This window comes from Mirounga angustirostris, unplaced genomic scaffold (genome assembly GCF_029215605.1).
Source record: "Mirounga angustirostris isolate CCGP_5_RB_7025 unplaced genomic scaffold, mMirAng1.0.hap1 SCAF_3, whole genome shotgun sequence".
NCBI classification, from domain to species: domain Eukaryota; kingdom Metazoa; phylum Chordata; class Mammalia; order Carnivora; family Phocidae; genus Mirounga; species Mirounga angustirostris.
Genome location: NW_026991711.1, coordinates 296018 through 309003, shown reverse-complemented (window position 1 = coordinate 309003; position 12986 = coordinate 296018). Strand labels below are relative to the sequence as shown.

At 54.3% G+C, this 12986-nt stretch overlaps 1 protein-coding gene across 2 annotated transcripts in view; it reads right to left on the bottom strand.

Annotated features, from left to right (window-relative positions):
- Positions 1-12986, bottom strand: part of RASA3 (RAS p21 protein activator 3) — a 116039-nt gene that overhangs the window by 34540 nt on the left and 68513 nt on the right. For both annotated transcript variants that reach the window (XM_064585862.1, XM_064585863.1), the window contains one exon: positions 7502-7578. In XM_064585862.1, coding sequence (XP_064441932.1) covers positions 7502-7578 — 77 coding nt within the window. The remainder of the gene's footprint in view (positions 1-7501; positions 7579-12986) is intronic.

Below are 12986 nucleotides of genomic sequence, written 5' to 3'. Positions count from 1 at the left end.
CACCTACACAAAGACATCTTGGAGAAGAAATATCAATACCCTCCCATGGGGCACGCCCAACATGCCAACTGGGAATAAGGGCGTCAGCCTCCCTCATGCGCTCGGCCTGTGGGCTCTGGCTGCAGGCGGGCCACGGCCCAGCGCACAGCCTGGCGGGGGCTCTCGTGGGCCACCCGGGGCACACAAAGCCTGTAGGTTCTCTGTACTTCACACACAGTGCATCTCTTTGGGCTTCCTGTCTTCGAAACAACTTCAACCGATGCTTCGGAATGCTCTAGATAAATAGCGGAAATGAGTGAAATACTACGCTGGCCATTCCTACATCCGGGAAAGGACACTGTGACATACACTGACCCAAACAGTCAACTAATCTGGAATCTAAGGCACCACAAGTACGGTATTTTGTACGGATTACAACATTTATAGGATTTTATATTCAAACTGACCCTTAAAACAAAGTTATGCCTCGCAGCTGGAGTAACAGCCTGCCGCTACGAAATCTTGTTTCATTTTCTCCCCCCTCAGTGTGGACACAGGCTGGTGCCTCCGCTTCCCGCCCCATGAAGACACTTGCCTGCCGAACCAGAGGGCTGGAGACGTCCTAGCCGTGCAGTGACAAAGCACCACCGTGGCCACCAGCCTACCACCTGCTTGGCCCTCCCCTCATGCTTTGGTAGGAGAGGCTTCCCGACCCCAGAAGGAGCCACATATCAATAGCCTGTTGTAATTCCCTAATAATAGACAATAGGATCTTTATTGGATTCAAGATGCTGTCGGAAGCCTGGAAACAGGTAATTATTCCTCACTTGGATGCACCTCAAGGTGGAGGTACAGGCGGCCAGTGCCTGCTTCCCTGGCCATCAGCATGGCAGCCTGGCCCCCAGCAGCAGGGTCCCGCCCCGGTCGGGGGGTCTACCCCAGGGGGTGCCTGCAGGGCTGTCAACAGGCCTCTGGTCTGCTCATGAGATGGTGAAGCTTGAAAGTGGGAAAGTGCAGGAACCCCTACTTTCAGACAAAGCAGGTGGCCACAGGACACCCAGACAGAGACAGGGACAAGAAAGGAGGCGAGCAAAGGTCTCTTGCAACGCCGGCAGAGCCAAGAACTGTGCGCCACGTGTCATCTTTCACACTCATCTAGCACGAAGGGCTGGGGCGCATCTCCCACCTGCACTACTATTCTAGAGGAAGCAGATGCAGTGTCAGAAGAAATGAGTTCACCTCCGATCCATGACCTGATGTCCACTCAGCCCAGCGCGTGCCCTGAGGGTCTCATGGACACCTGCAGACAGCTTCAGGACCTCTACCCTGTGCCGGATGGGCTAGCTCACATCCACAGGCTCTTCTGACACTCTGGTCCAGTGAACGAAACGTGGATGCACTGCCATGCTAACATGTCTCCCCAACGGCACTGAGCCGGGGCTCAGGAAATATTTTTTAATGAATGAAAAAAAGGTTTACTCATCCTTGTTGGGGGATGAAAAAAAAAGCATGAGATAAGCCTCCTGAGTCAAGTTTGAGATCTGGTTGGAAAGATGAGCTGCTCATACATGAACCTGTCCGAGGTGGGGATGGGTAGATGCCCTGTCCACATAGAGACAACAAGAACATCAGGACGGTGGGTCCCCAAACCACCTGGGCCTCATTCCGGCATCCAGGACAGCAGACGTGGACATACAAGTGAACAGGACAGAAAAGAAGGGTTACAGTCGGGAAAAGCCACCCGCAAAAGGAATGGGGAGGTTTCCATGAGCACATCCAGCAGGTCCTCTGTCCACACATCCACACAAAGGCTAAGGGCTGAAAGAACCGCCCAGGGCAAAAGCCTTCCCCAGCTTTCTCTCACCATCCAGGCAAGTAAGGGAGAGGCGATGTCCTGCCTGCCACGTGGCTGAGAGAGCCCACAGATAATATTCACTAGCAGCAGGAGGGAGGATGCATAAGGGCAGTGAGGGATTTTGCAGGGAATGGACACCCCCCAGGAAAGAACTGCAGCCACTCCTGGGGCAACCTGCAGTTTGGGGAAGGTAGACAAGGCCTCACCTTGCTCTTCAGGCGGCAGAGGAGGGTGCACCCGGCAGCTGAGAGGCTGGAAGTGCGGAGAGGGAAGGCCGGGAAAGAGAACTCAGCCCGGCCAGAGCATCCCCAGGCACCCCACGAAAGACTGTCCAGGCCAGGTGAGAGGTGAAGACAGCCCGGGAGGATCTGAGAGTGCAGGTCCTGTAGCCTTTGGGAGTGGGGGAGGACGCTCGGCCGGGAGGAATCACCTGCTATGGGGGGCTGAGTGGTGGTCCCCAAAGAGACCTGGTTTGGAAAAAGGTTTTTTGCAGATGTAATCAAGCTAAAGATCTTGAGATGATGAGCTTATTCTGGATTCAGGATGGGCCCTAAACCCAATGACTAGTGTCCTTACAGGAGGGAGATTTCATAGACGCAGTGGAGAGGGTCATGTGAAGAGGGACTGCCTGCAGCCCCAGAAGCCGGGAGAAGGAGGAAGGGACCGTCCCCTGAAGCCTCCTGACGGAGCGTGGCCCGGACGGATTTCAGCTCTGGCCTTCAGAACTGGGATAGGATAAAATTCTGTTGTTTTAAGCCACTTGAGACTGTGGTATTTGGCTGGAGCAGTTCCCAGAGACTAACACCCCTGCAATGAGGGAATGACGGCGGGGGGTGGGGGGGAGAGCTGAGAACAGATCCAGGCAGTATGCGCACTTTCCAGTGAGGGGAGTAGGAGTATGGGATGGTGCTGCTAAGCAGGAGGGAGGGTGTGAGGTGATTCTCAGGCAAGCAGGGAACTCCACTGGAATGAATTTGCTTTTGCCCAACTGACTTCTCTTCAACGGCCTCAGCCTAGCTCTTAATTTTTCCCGAGCCCGTAACATACTGTGAGGTTGGCCCAAGCCTGTGCTAACCTTTGAGAGGCCAGGGCCTGAGGGGAGGACCCAAATAACCATGTGTGATTCTGAACAAACACCAGCGTAGATGCTACGGCTCCAATCTGATACAAGGAGATGCTATGCAGAGAAAGTCAGGGCTTGCACATGTCTGGGGGAGATTCTGCTGGCTCTACACGCCAGGAGTGGTCACGGTCTCCTGTTCCATCCCGAAAGTCCCAGGTGCACACAACAGACTTTTCTCAAAGAAAGTGGTAAAATACAAACGTGACTGCAACATTAGAAGAAAACATGTAGCTATAAATGCCCACGTTAAAAAAGAAAAAAAGATCACAAATCAATAACCTGAACTTCCACCTTAAGAGAGCAGAAAAAGAAGGGAAAACACACAGGCAGAAAGAAGGAAATCATACAGATAACGAAGTAGAGAACAAACAAGAGAGAAAGTGGGGCCTTTGAAAAGATCCACAAACTTGAAGAGAAGACTCAAATTATTAGAATCAGTAATGAAAGAGGGGACATTTCTAATGACCTTACAGAAACAAAGCCATTTTTTAAAAAGATCACAGAAGAGCTGACCACATGGACAGACGGGGGTTGGAAGGGCTCGTACTGCTAATTCCCCAAACTGACCTACAGATTCAGTACAGTTGCTATCAAGATGCCGGCTGTTGTTTCTGTAGAAATTAACATGTTGACCCTAAAACTCACATGGAAATGAAACAAGCTCAGGATAGCCAGAGTCATGAAAGAGGGACCAAGATGGAAGACTCACACTTCCTGATTTCGGAACTTATTCCAAATCTCGAGGGGCCACGACTGTGTGGTACCAGTGGGGGGGACAGGCACACAGGTCAGGGCACAGAACAGAGTCCACGAGTCAGTCCACCCACTTATTATAACCCAGTGACAACTGGCTGGGAGAGAACGGACTTTTCCACAAATGGTGCCGAGACAAGTGGATCTTCAAAAGCAGAGGAATCCATGCCGACCTCTACCTAACACCACACCAATTAATTGGAAATTAATTCCAAATGTACTGAGGACCTAAAGGTGAGAAATGTCAGAAGGAAAATGCAGCCGTCAATCTTCAGGATCTCAGACTGGGAAAAGATTTCTTAGAAATACAGGAAACAGGCGCCTGGGTGGCTCAGTCGTTAAGCGTCTGCCTTCGGCTCAGGTCATGATCCCAGGGTCCTGGGATCAAGCCCCACATCGGGCTCCCTGCTCAGCGGGGAGCCTGCTTCTCCCTCTCCCACTCCCCCTGCTTGTGTTCCCTCTCTCGCTGTGTCTCTCTCTGTCAAATAAATAAATAAAATCTTTAAAAAAAAAAAGAAATACAGGAAACAACAGATGAGGTAGATTAAGATTTAAGACTCGTATTACAAAGGACATTATCAAGAAAGTGAAGACAACAGAATGACAGAAAATGTTTTCAAGTTACGTATTTAACAACAGTCTAGTATCCAGAATATATGGAAAATTCCCACAAAGTAATAATAAAATACTAATAACCCCCCAAAAAAATCAGTAAAGGACTTGAACAGACATTTCTTCAGAGAAGATACAAAGCAAGGATGATCAACATCATTTAGGGAAAAGTGAATCAATGCCACTTCACACCCACTAGGAGGCTGCAAACACAGACGGGAGGATCATGGGTGAGCAAGGACCCAGAGGAACTGGAGGAGCCTCACACACTGCTGGCCCTGTGAACGGGGCAGCCACTGTGAGAACAGCCCGGCATTTTTCTCGAAAACTTAAACACAGTTAAGATACAACACACTGATTCCACACCTACATTATGCACTCAAGTGAAATGAAAACAAGTCTGTACAAAAACACTCGTACGAGAATGTTCACAGCACCAGTATCCACAACAGCCAAAACGTGGAAACCACCCAAACATCTATCAGTGGATGATGGATAAGAAAAGTGTGGCACACGCACACAAGGGACATTATTCAGCCTTTAAGAGGGTGGGGGCTCTGACGGCTGCTACAGCGTGGATGAACCTTGAAGACCTCATGCTCAGTGAGAGAAGCCGGGCACCAAGAACCACATAGTATGTGATTCCATTCAGATAAAATGTCCAGAATAGGCACAGAAGCAGATCAGTGGTTTCCAGGGGCTAGGGAGGAGAATGGGGTACGACGGGGACAGGATTTCATTTTCAGGGTGATGAAATGTTCTGGAACTGGACAGTGCTTAGTGGTGAGGGCTGCACACCCTTGTGAATGTACTCACAGTGTGCACTTTGGAATGCTGAATTTTATGGTGTGTAAAGGGTATTTTCTAGTGGAAGAAAAGCGGACAGGCAGGGTGCAGAAAGATAAGCCAGGGGTCTCTCGGACACTCTGAGTCCCCTGGCTGGAGGACAGGTGCCCCTGCAGGACTCTGTGGCACCCCGCTTTCGTCCTCACCGCATCCCTACGGGGGGCCCTTCTGCCCTGGGATTCTGAGCAAAGTGTACTTGTGGGCGTGCCAGCGTGCACCAGGGTATACACTCGCATTGTGCGAGCGTGTGTACACGTGTGCGTTCATGTGCACTATCGTGTGTACTGGCATGTTCGTGTGCGCTAGTCCGGGTACTAGTATGTGCTGGTCTGTACTAGCAAGTGGACTACGTGTGCTAGCCTATCAGTGTTATGTGCGAGTACATACTAGTGTGCATATTAGGGTGTAGTCACGCGTGTTGGCATGTGCTAGTGTGTGTACTAGTGTGTGTACTAGCGTGTGCACTAGTGTGCACTAGGAAGAAGCAAGAGATGCAGAAACCAAGCAAATCCCTGGTGCTTTAACTAAGAAGACTTTCTCAGGAAAATGTCTGAGGAGCTTCCATGGTTGGCAGGGATAGCGTGGATGGCAGGCACTCTGGGGGTGGGTGGGGACAGGTGGGGACGGTGGGGACGGTGGGGACGGTGGGGACTTTGGGGGTGGGTGGGGACAGGTGGGGACAGTATGGATGGCATGGATAGCGGGGACTCGGGGTGGGTTGGGACGGCATGGACAGTGTGGATGGTGGGTGGGGACGGGGGGGGCGGCAGGGTGGGTAGCTGTGATCTATCAGTCTCTTGCTCTGGGCGCCACACCTGTGGTCCTCTGATCAGGACCACTACTACTCCTGGATAAATGGTTCACATCTGCCTCCATCATGCAGATGTGTGGCTGGACAGGGCAGCTCTCAGGACAGGGATCCTGGCACCCCTCTCCTGCGTTCACTTGCCTCAGGTCTCTGCCCAGCCTGGTCCATTCTGTCTCCCCACCGCTCAAGCACACTCCTTATTCTATGTAAGTCTGCTTTTAAAAAGCCTTAAGTTGTTTTGGAACAAGGGATAGACCTATAAATAAACAAGAAAACAGGCAAGTCTCTCCTCACTGCTACCAGGTCTGAGAGCACAGCAACTATTTTAAGAATGGGAGCACTGAAGGAATGAAGGACAAAGATCCCTGTGTCCTACACAGCATCCCAGGCTACACCACGTCCTATACATGCTCCTACATACGTCCTCCTGCATGTTCTACAGTGACAGCCCCGTAGCCTCAAGAACCAGAGGCCATCTTCAGCCAACAGACGAATTCAAACAGTGCTGTGGGCAGCGGGGCAGGGCCCTCCGGGGGCAGCAGACAATGGCGAAAACTCCTTGCATACACAACCACCCCCCGCCCCCGGGCCCTGTGACAGGACAGAGGGAGCACAATCCTAAAGCGGAACTTGGAGTCTGAGCCCAAGAAAAGGGCATCACCCAATCTCACTGAAGCCCTTGCTGGCCAGAGACGGTTAAGAGATGAATTCGGGAAAGCGTCTCTCCGAAGATGAAGAAAGCTGGAGCGTCTGGTCTCTCTCATGGGTCCCTTAATGCCAGAGGACTGGTTTCTGCACTCCTTCACTTCCTCTTCTCAGGAGTCCCTCCCAACTGTCCTTCACTTCACACACGCGGGCTACAGCGGGAAGGACCAGCACACACCTCTGACCGCTGCCCACAGGATCCCAAACAGCTGCGAGTGTTGTTGGTAAAGATACACGTGGGGCCCACGGGGCAGGCAGCAAGTGAATGGGGTACCGGCGGGGTGTGCATGCCCCGAGGCCTCGCAGGGGTCAGAGAGCAAGGACCCTGCACACATGTACGAGCTCGCGTCTGAGAGTCCTCAGCCTCCTCCAGATGACCTATGGGATCCGTGACCCTAAATGTCAAGAGCGCACCACAAGGTATGGAGATCATGTTTAGACACGTGCACAGACGTTCATGCTCACCAAGCATGACAGGTAGAAGGCGCTCTGGATTCGAGGTGGGCGGTCTGAGTTCAGGCCCTGGGTCTGCCGACCAGCCTTGCACACCCCACCACACAGTGCCGTCATACGTATTGCCCGGGCCCAGAGAGCACCTCTGTCTAAATGTCTCCCTGACCGTGGCTATCTGCAAAAGCTACTAGTATGAATGTCTGCTTTAATGAGGATATGAAGAAGAATGTGCCAGAACCTCTAGAAACAGCATCATCGTGGGGAATCACCAACTCCGGGAATCCTGACTCATGTGTTTGAAAAACAACCCGTCTCACCCCCTGGGCTGAGTTACTACTCCCGGGAAGACCAGCCATCCGTGTCTTACCGCGTGGCCAGCTTGTGGCAGACAACGCCCGAGTCGGTGATAACCTCACTCAGCCTCAGCTCCAGGTGGACTTTGCCCTGAAAGGCACAAGGACAGAGGGTCATGAGGGGATGGCCACATGCAGGGAAGCACTCCCAACGTCTCCACTCACACACAGGAAGCTGCCTGACCCCACATGGTATCCGCAGCGCTTCCCCCACCCCACTCAGGTCCCAGGGACCAGGAGAGGGCACGGCCCCCCAGACCCACTCAGGTCCCAGGGACCAGGAGAGGGCACGGCCCCCCTGGACCCACACAGGTCCCAGGGACCAGGAGAGGGCCCGGCCCCCCAGACCCACTCAGGTCCCAGGGACCAGGAGAGGGCACGGCCCCCCCAGACCCACTCAGGTCCCAGGGACCAGGAGAGGGCACGGCCCCCTAAGACCCACTCAGGTCCCAGGGACCAGGAGAGGACACGGCCCCCCCGGACCCACTCAGACCCCAGGGACCAGGAGAGGGCATGCCCCCCTGGACCTACTCAGGTCCAGGGACCAGGAGAGGGCACGGCCCCCCCAGACCCACTCAGGCCCCAGGGACCAGGAGAGGGCATGCCCCCCCGGACCCATTCAGGTCCCAGGGACCAGGAGAGGGCACGGCCCCCCCAGACCCACTCAGGCCCCGGGAACCAGGAGAGGGCATGCCCCCCCGGACCCATTCAGGTCCCAGGGACCAGGAGAGGGCATGCCCCCCCACTCAGGTCCCAGGGACCAGGAAAGGGCACGGCCCCCCCGGACCCACTCAGGTCCCAGGGACCAGGAGAGGGCACGGCCCCCCCGGACCCACTCAGGTCCCAGGGACCAGGAGAGGGCACGGCCCCCCGGACCCACACAGGTCCCAGGGACCAGGAGAGGGCACGGCCCCCAGACCCACTCAGGTCCCAGGGACCAGGAGAGGGCACGGCGCCCCCAGACCCATTCAGGTCCCAGGGACCAGGGGAGGGCACGGCCCCCCCGGACCCATTCAGACCCCAGGGACCAGGAGAGGGCATGCCCCCCCACTCAGGTCCCAGGGACCAGGAGAGGGCACGGCGCCCCCAGACCGCTGTTTCAGAAAAAAGAGATCCAACAGCACAAGTAAAGGTATTGGAGGTGCAGCCTCCCCACACGCTTGCTTGCTTGCTTGCTTCAGGCTGTGCCCCTTCATCTGACACTGAGCCCTCCGCAGGCGCGGACAACTCTGCCCCAGGGTCTCAGTGCTTCAAAGAAGAGGAGCCCATTCCCTCAGAAATATCCAACAGCCGCAGGGGTGACACACTGACAATTTATACGAGAACACACTACAATGTGAATATCAACATTTCTTCAAGTAGGCTCAGCCCAGCACGGAGCCCAGTGCGGGGCTCGAACTCACAACCCCGAGAGCAAGACCTGAGCTGAGATCAAGAGTCAGATGCTCCACCGACTGAGCCACCCAGGAGCCCCCAAATTAAAAGTCTTTTAATTAGAAAAGAAGGTTAAACTTGATCATCTCCACAATCCTTTCCGACTAAAACTTCTACTAGACTGTGAAGTTTGGGGAGGACCCTCTGAAGGCTGCCTTGTCCTAGAAGAATCCAGGGCCGCAGACGGACGGACAGATGGGTGGGCGGGGGGAGTGTGGGCAGGACTACTCAGCGGCGCCCCCAGTGGCCTCCTGAGTTCGCCCCTCTGAATGCGGCGGCCACTGCTCTGGTCTTCCTGCGACTTGGGACCCCTGCACAGCGCTCTGCTGGAGGCCAGCCTCCCAGGTCCTCCGGCTCGCCCACAACTCTGACACGGGAGACCTGACGTACATGGGGGAGATGGGCACCAAGGCCCCGGGGAGCCTACCCCTGTCCGGCTGCAGGCAAGGCCAGCCCCTGCCCTTCCCGGCCCTTCCCTCACCTGCAGGACCAGTGGCCTCAGGGAGGGGGCAGCGATATGTCCTGGATGGTGGGACCAGACCAGCATCACAGCTGCGCGACCCTGGGCAACACCCAGCGTCCAGAGCACAGACTCAGTATCCACCAAGGGCTCTGAGTGGCTCCTGCCACACGCGGCCGGGTGCTTATGGAGGGATGCGCTTGCCGGGAACAGCCGGCTTCCCAAGGGAACCAGCGGGCCTTCCCACAGAGCCCAGGGAGCTTCTGCCTTGGAAGGCCCCTCATCTGACAGGGGTGCCGACAGCAGGCCCCGTGACGCAGCATCACCCTGTGCCCGCCCAGCCCGCGAGAGGGGGGCCTCAGCACTAGCCGGCTCTGCAGGTGGGGCAAATACACAGCCACGTTATCGGCAGCGTCCCCAGCCAGCTGGCCTCCTGCAGCTCCCTCTCACTGAGCCAGGCCAGGCTCTGGGCTTCCCCAAGCATCTCCTGGGGCAGGCCCTGCCGTCCTGCTACGCGGAGGACGCTGAGGCTCGGGCCGACAGGCAGCCCGCCCTCCTCAGCCAAAAGCCAAATGCAGGGCGAAAGCTCAAGATCACAGAACAGAGTAAGGGCTTGTCACAGAACGGGTTCCTGTAAGGTTTGTGTTCTTCAGCTGCGTTCTCCAGTGCATTGGGCTCCAACTCTTCCCTGGCTTAATTTTAAGACTGGCCACGGCTGCTTCAGGGACACATCACTGCTTTATTTTCGATGGGCTCTGAGAAGTGAGAGAATGTGTCCGGGCTGAGACGGAACCCCACCGCAGACGACCCATGGTCCATTTCCTGTTTTTCCCAGAAGAGGACGAACACATGGGCGGCAGCAGACCCCGTAGCTGCCGCGCTTCCTCTCGGGGGCGAGCACTTCCTAACCAAGGGGCAGATACTGTCAGCCAAGGCCTGTGGCCACCATATTCTGGAGATTTGGGAGGGAACACAAAACAATACAAACACTGCATGGCACTGAAAGGACGCCCCCGCCCCCAGAAGTTAACCAATAAAGCTGCAGTTGAGAAGTTCCCATCTGTCCCTGTGCAGCAGATGGAGAGTTTGGGCGTGCCCTGAGGGTGACACCCGGGGAGGGAGGGGGACGGGGCCACACCCTCCACCGCAGGACCGGCAGGAAATGCCAGTTTTCCAGCTCGGCCTCTGCACAGCATTTGACACCCACTGAACTCCACTCTGCCCTCGAAGAATCTGACCCTGGGCTTGTTTTGACCTCAACAGTCCCTGGCCCCACATGCTGAGCTGAGGGCAGGAGGGGAGGGTGGGACTCTGGGGGCGGCACCCAGAGCCCAGGCTGGGGCCAAGACTCAGCCAAGCGTCCCTGCTTCTGTAAGAAGAAAAAAGTCTTAGGATGGTGCATTAAAAATGCTGATTTGACAGTTTTCCCCATTTTTATTTAAGGTAAATGATAAGTCTAAACAGCAACTGGGAGATGAGCAGCGCCCCGACCCCTTGGCTCCAGCTGCCACCTGTGAACTCCCCATCCAGCTGCAGAGAAAGCAGTCTCTGCTCGGAGGGCGCATCAGCATGGCCATCCTGGGCCACAAGTCACACAGTGTCTGCTCTCAGAAGAACGGAAATGAAACTGGAAATCAAGAGCAGAAAGAGAGCTTAATAATCCCCAAATATTTGAAGATTAACCAGCATACCTCTAAATAACAAACAGGCCAAAAAAAAGTCTCAAGAGAGACAGAGATATTTTTAATTCACTTCTTTTCATAAATGAAAATGAAAATAAAACTTATCACAACATGTGGGACGCAGCGAAAGCAGTGCTTATGGGGAAATCTATAGCAGCGACCGCACACATTCGAGAGGAGAGATCTAACCTCAATAATGTAAGAAATCTAGAAGAAAAATACCAAATTAAATCCAAAGTGAGCAGAAAAAAAGAAATAACAGAATCAGAACAGAAATCCATAAAACTGATTAAACCTCTAGGCAAGCTAACTAAGAAACTAATAAGGAACGAGAGAGGGGCCGTCACCGGCGATCCCATGAGGCCATCCTGTGGGACTCTGCAAGCGGGGCTCCCCGACACCACCCTCTGTCCAACCAGCGGGGTGCACAGCCTTTGAGCCACGTTGGCTCACCAACTGTAACAAAAGCACCGTGGGATATTAACCACAGGGGCCAGGTGGGACAAAGACATGGGAGTTCCTTCTATTTTCTGTTCATTTTTCTGCAAACATAAAATTGCCTGAAAAAGGTTTACTAATTTAAAAAGAAAAAAGCACCAGTGGCTCCCAAACATTTTTCTCAGGGAAGTGTCAGATCCTGGCCTGCGGAGAGGGCCCCGACCACGGTCTGTGGTCACAGCACCAGAGCACGCCCTCCCTGTCCCATCGAGCCCTGGTCTGCATGGGCCTCAGGGCCGGGGTCGGGGTCAGCGCACAGGGACCCAGACCACCGAGCACTTGGACCTTGGCACCAAGAGCAGCAAGACTAATTTGAAAACAGAAGATGAGAGAATAATCCAGAAACAATGCATGGAGGAGGACAGAGGTCCAGCCGGCCCTTCCCTCCCTCGATCCCCTAAACCCACAGAAAGATTCAGAGCTGGGTCCTTGTATGCCGACAACTGCAGACGCAGCCTACTGGGAACCCTCCCAGTAGGACTGTCTGACACACAGACGGACACAACTCCAGAGCTTCCATCCTGCTACTAAAGATTTGCCGTCAGAGCTCACAGACCTTCACAGCAGGTCTACTAAAACAGAAGAGCTCAGCTGGGCATCCTCGGGAGGGACCGGGGAAGGACCCCCGGGCCCGCCCCGGTACGGCTGGGGGACCGTCTCCCTCCCCATTTCGATACCAGGAAGGACCCCTCCCTGCCAACCGCTTCGTTCTCATACTACCCACCCAGGGTCAGGGAAGGAACACAGCAACTAATTCCTTTTAAATAAAGTGATTTTCCAGAGACCTTTAAAAATGCCCATTCCAGAAAGAAGAAGAAATTCTCTAAACCACCTTTTCCCTCACTGTTGTGACTCTATCTCTCATTGGCCCCAGTTTTGTGACACTTTGTTTCTGACACATGCCTTTTACTGCAAATTATAGAACAGATGGATTCAAGAAACCATATGCTATCCTCTGCCCTTCTAAAACCGTAAATGTGACATTTCGGAACAAAAAGATGGCTGGAGGGAAAGACTGTAACGCACTTCTAAAGGCACTTTGAATCTAGGGGAGCTCTGCACTTGCTCAGTCTTCACCCTGAGAAGGAACAGCAGCACAGGGAACTCGGCAGGCGATCCGCACACCGTCCTTCCTTCGGTCTTCATAGGCCTGGCAACACCCATTCCCTGTTCATGATTCAGATTCCCAGGAAACTGAGCCAGCTAGAGGTAGCATCCCCTCTCAAGATGGCAGGAATCAGGCTCAGAAGGACAAGGACCTCATCCACAAGCATGCAAAACACATCAGTAGGACACAGCCCAAATATTCCATATGGTGTACGATCAACACACCCATGTTTATGAGTTTTATGGTGACGGAGTGGTTCTGGATCTTGACTGTGGTGGTGATCACACAAACCTACACACGTGACAAAATGCACAGGA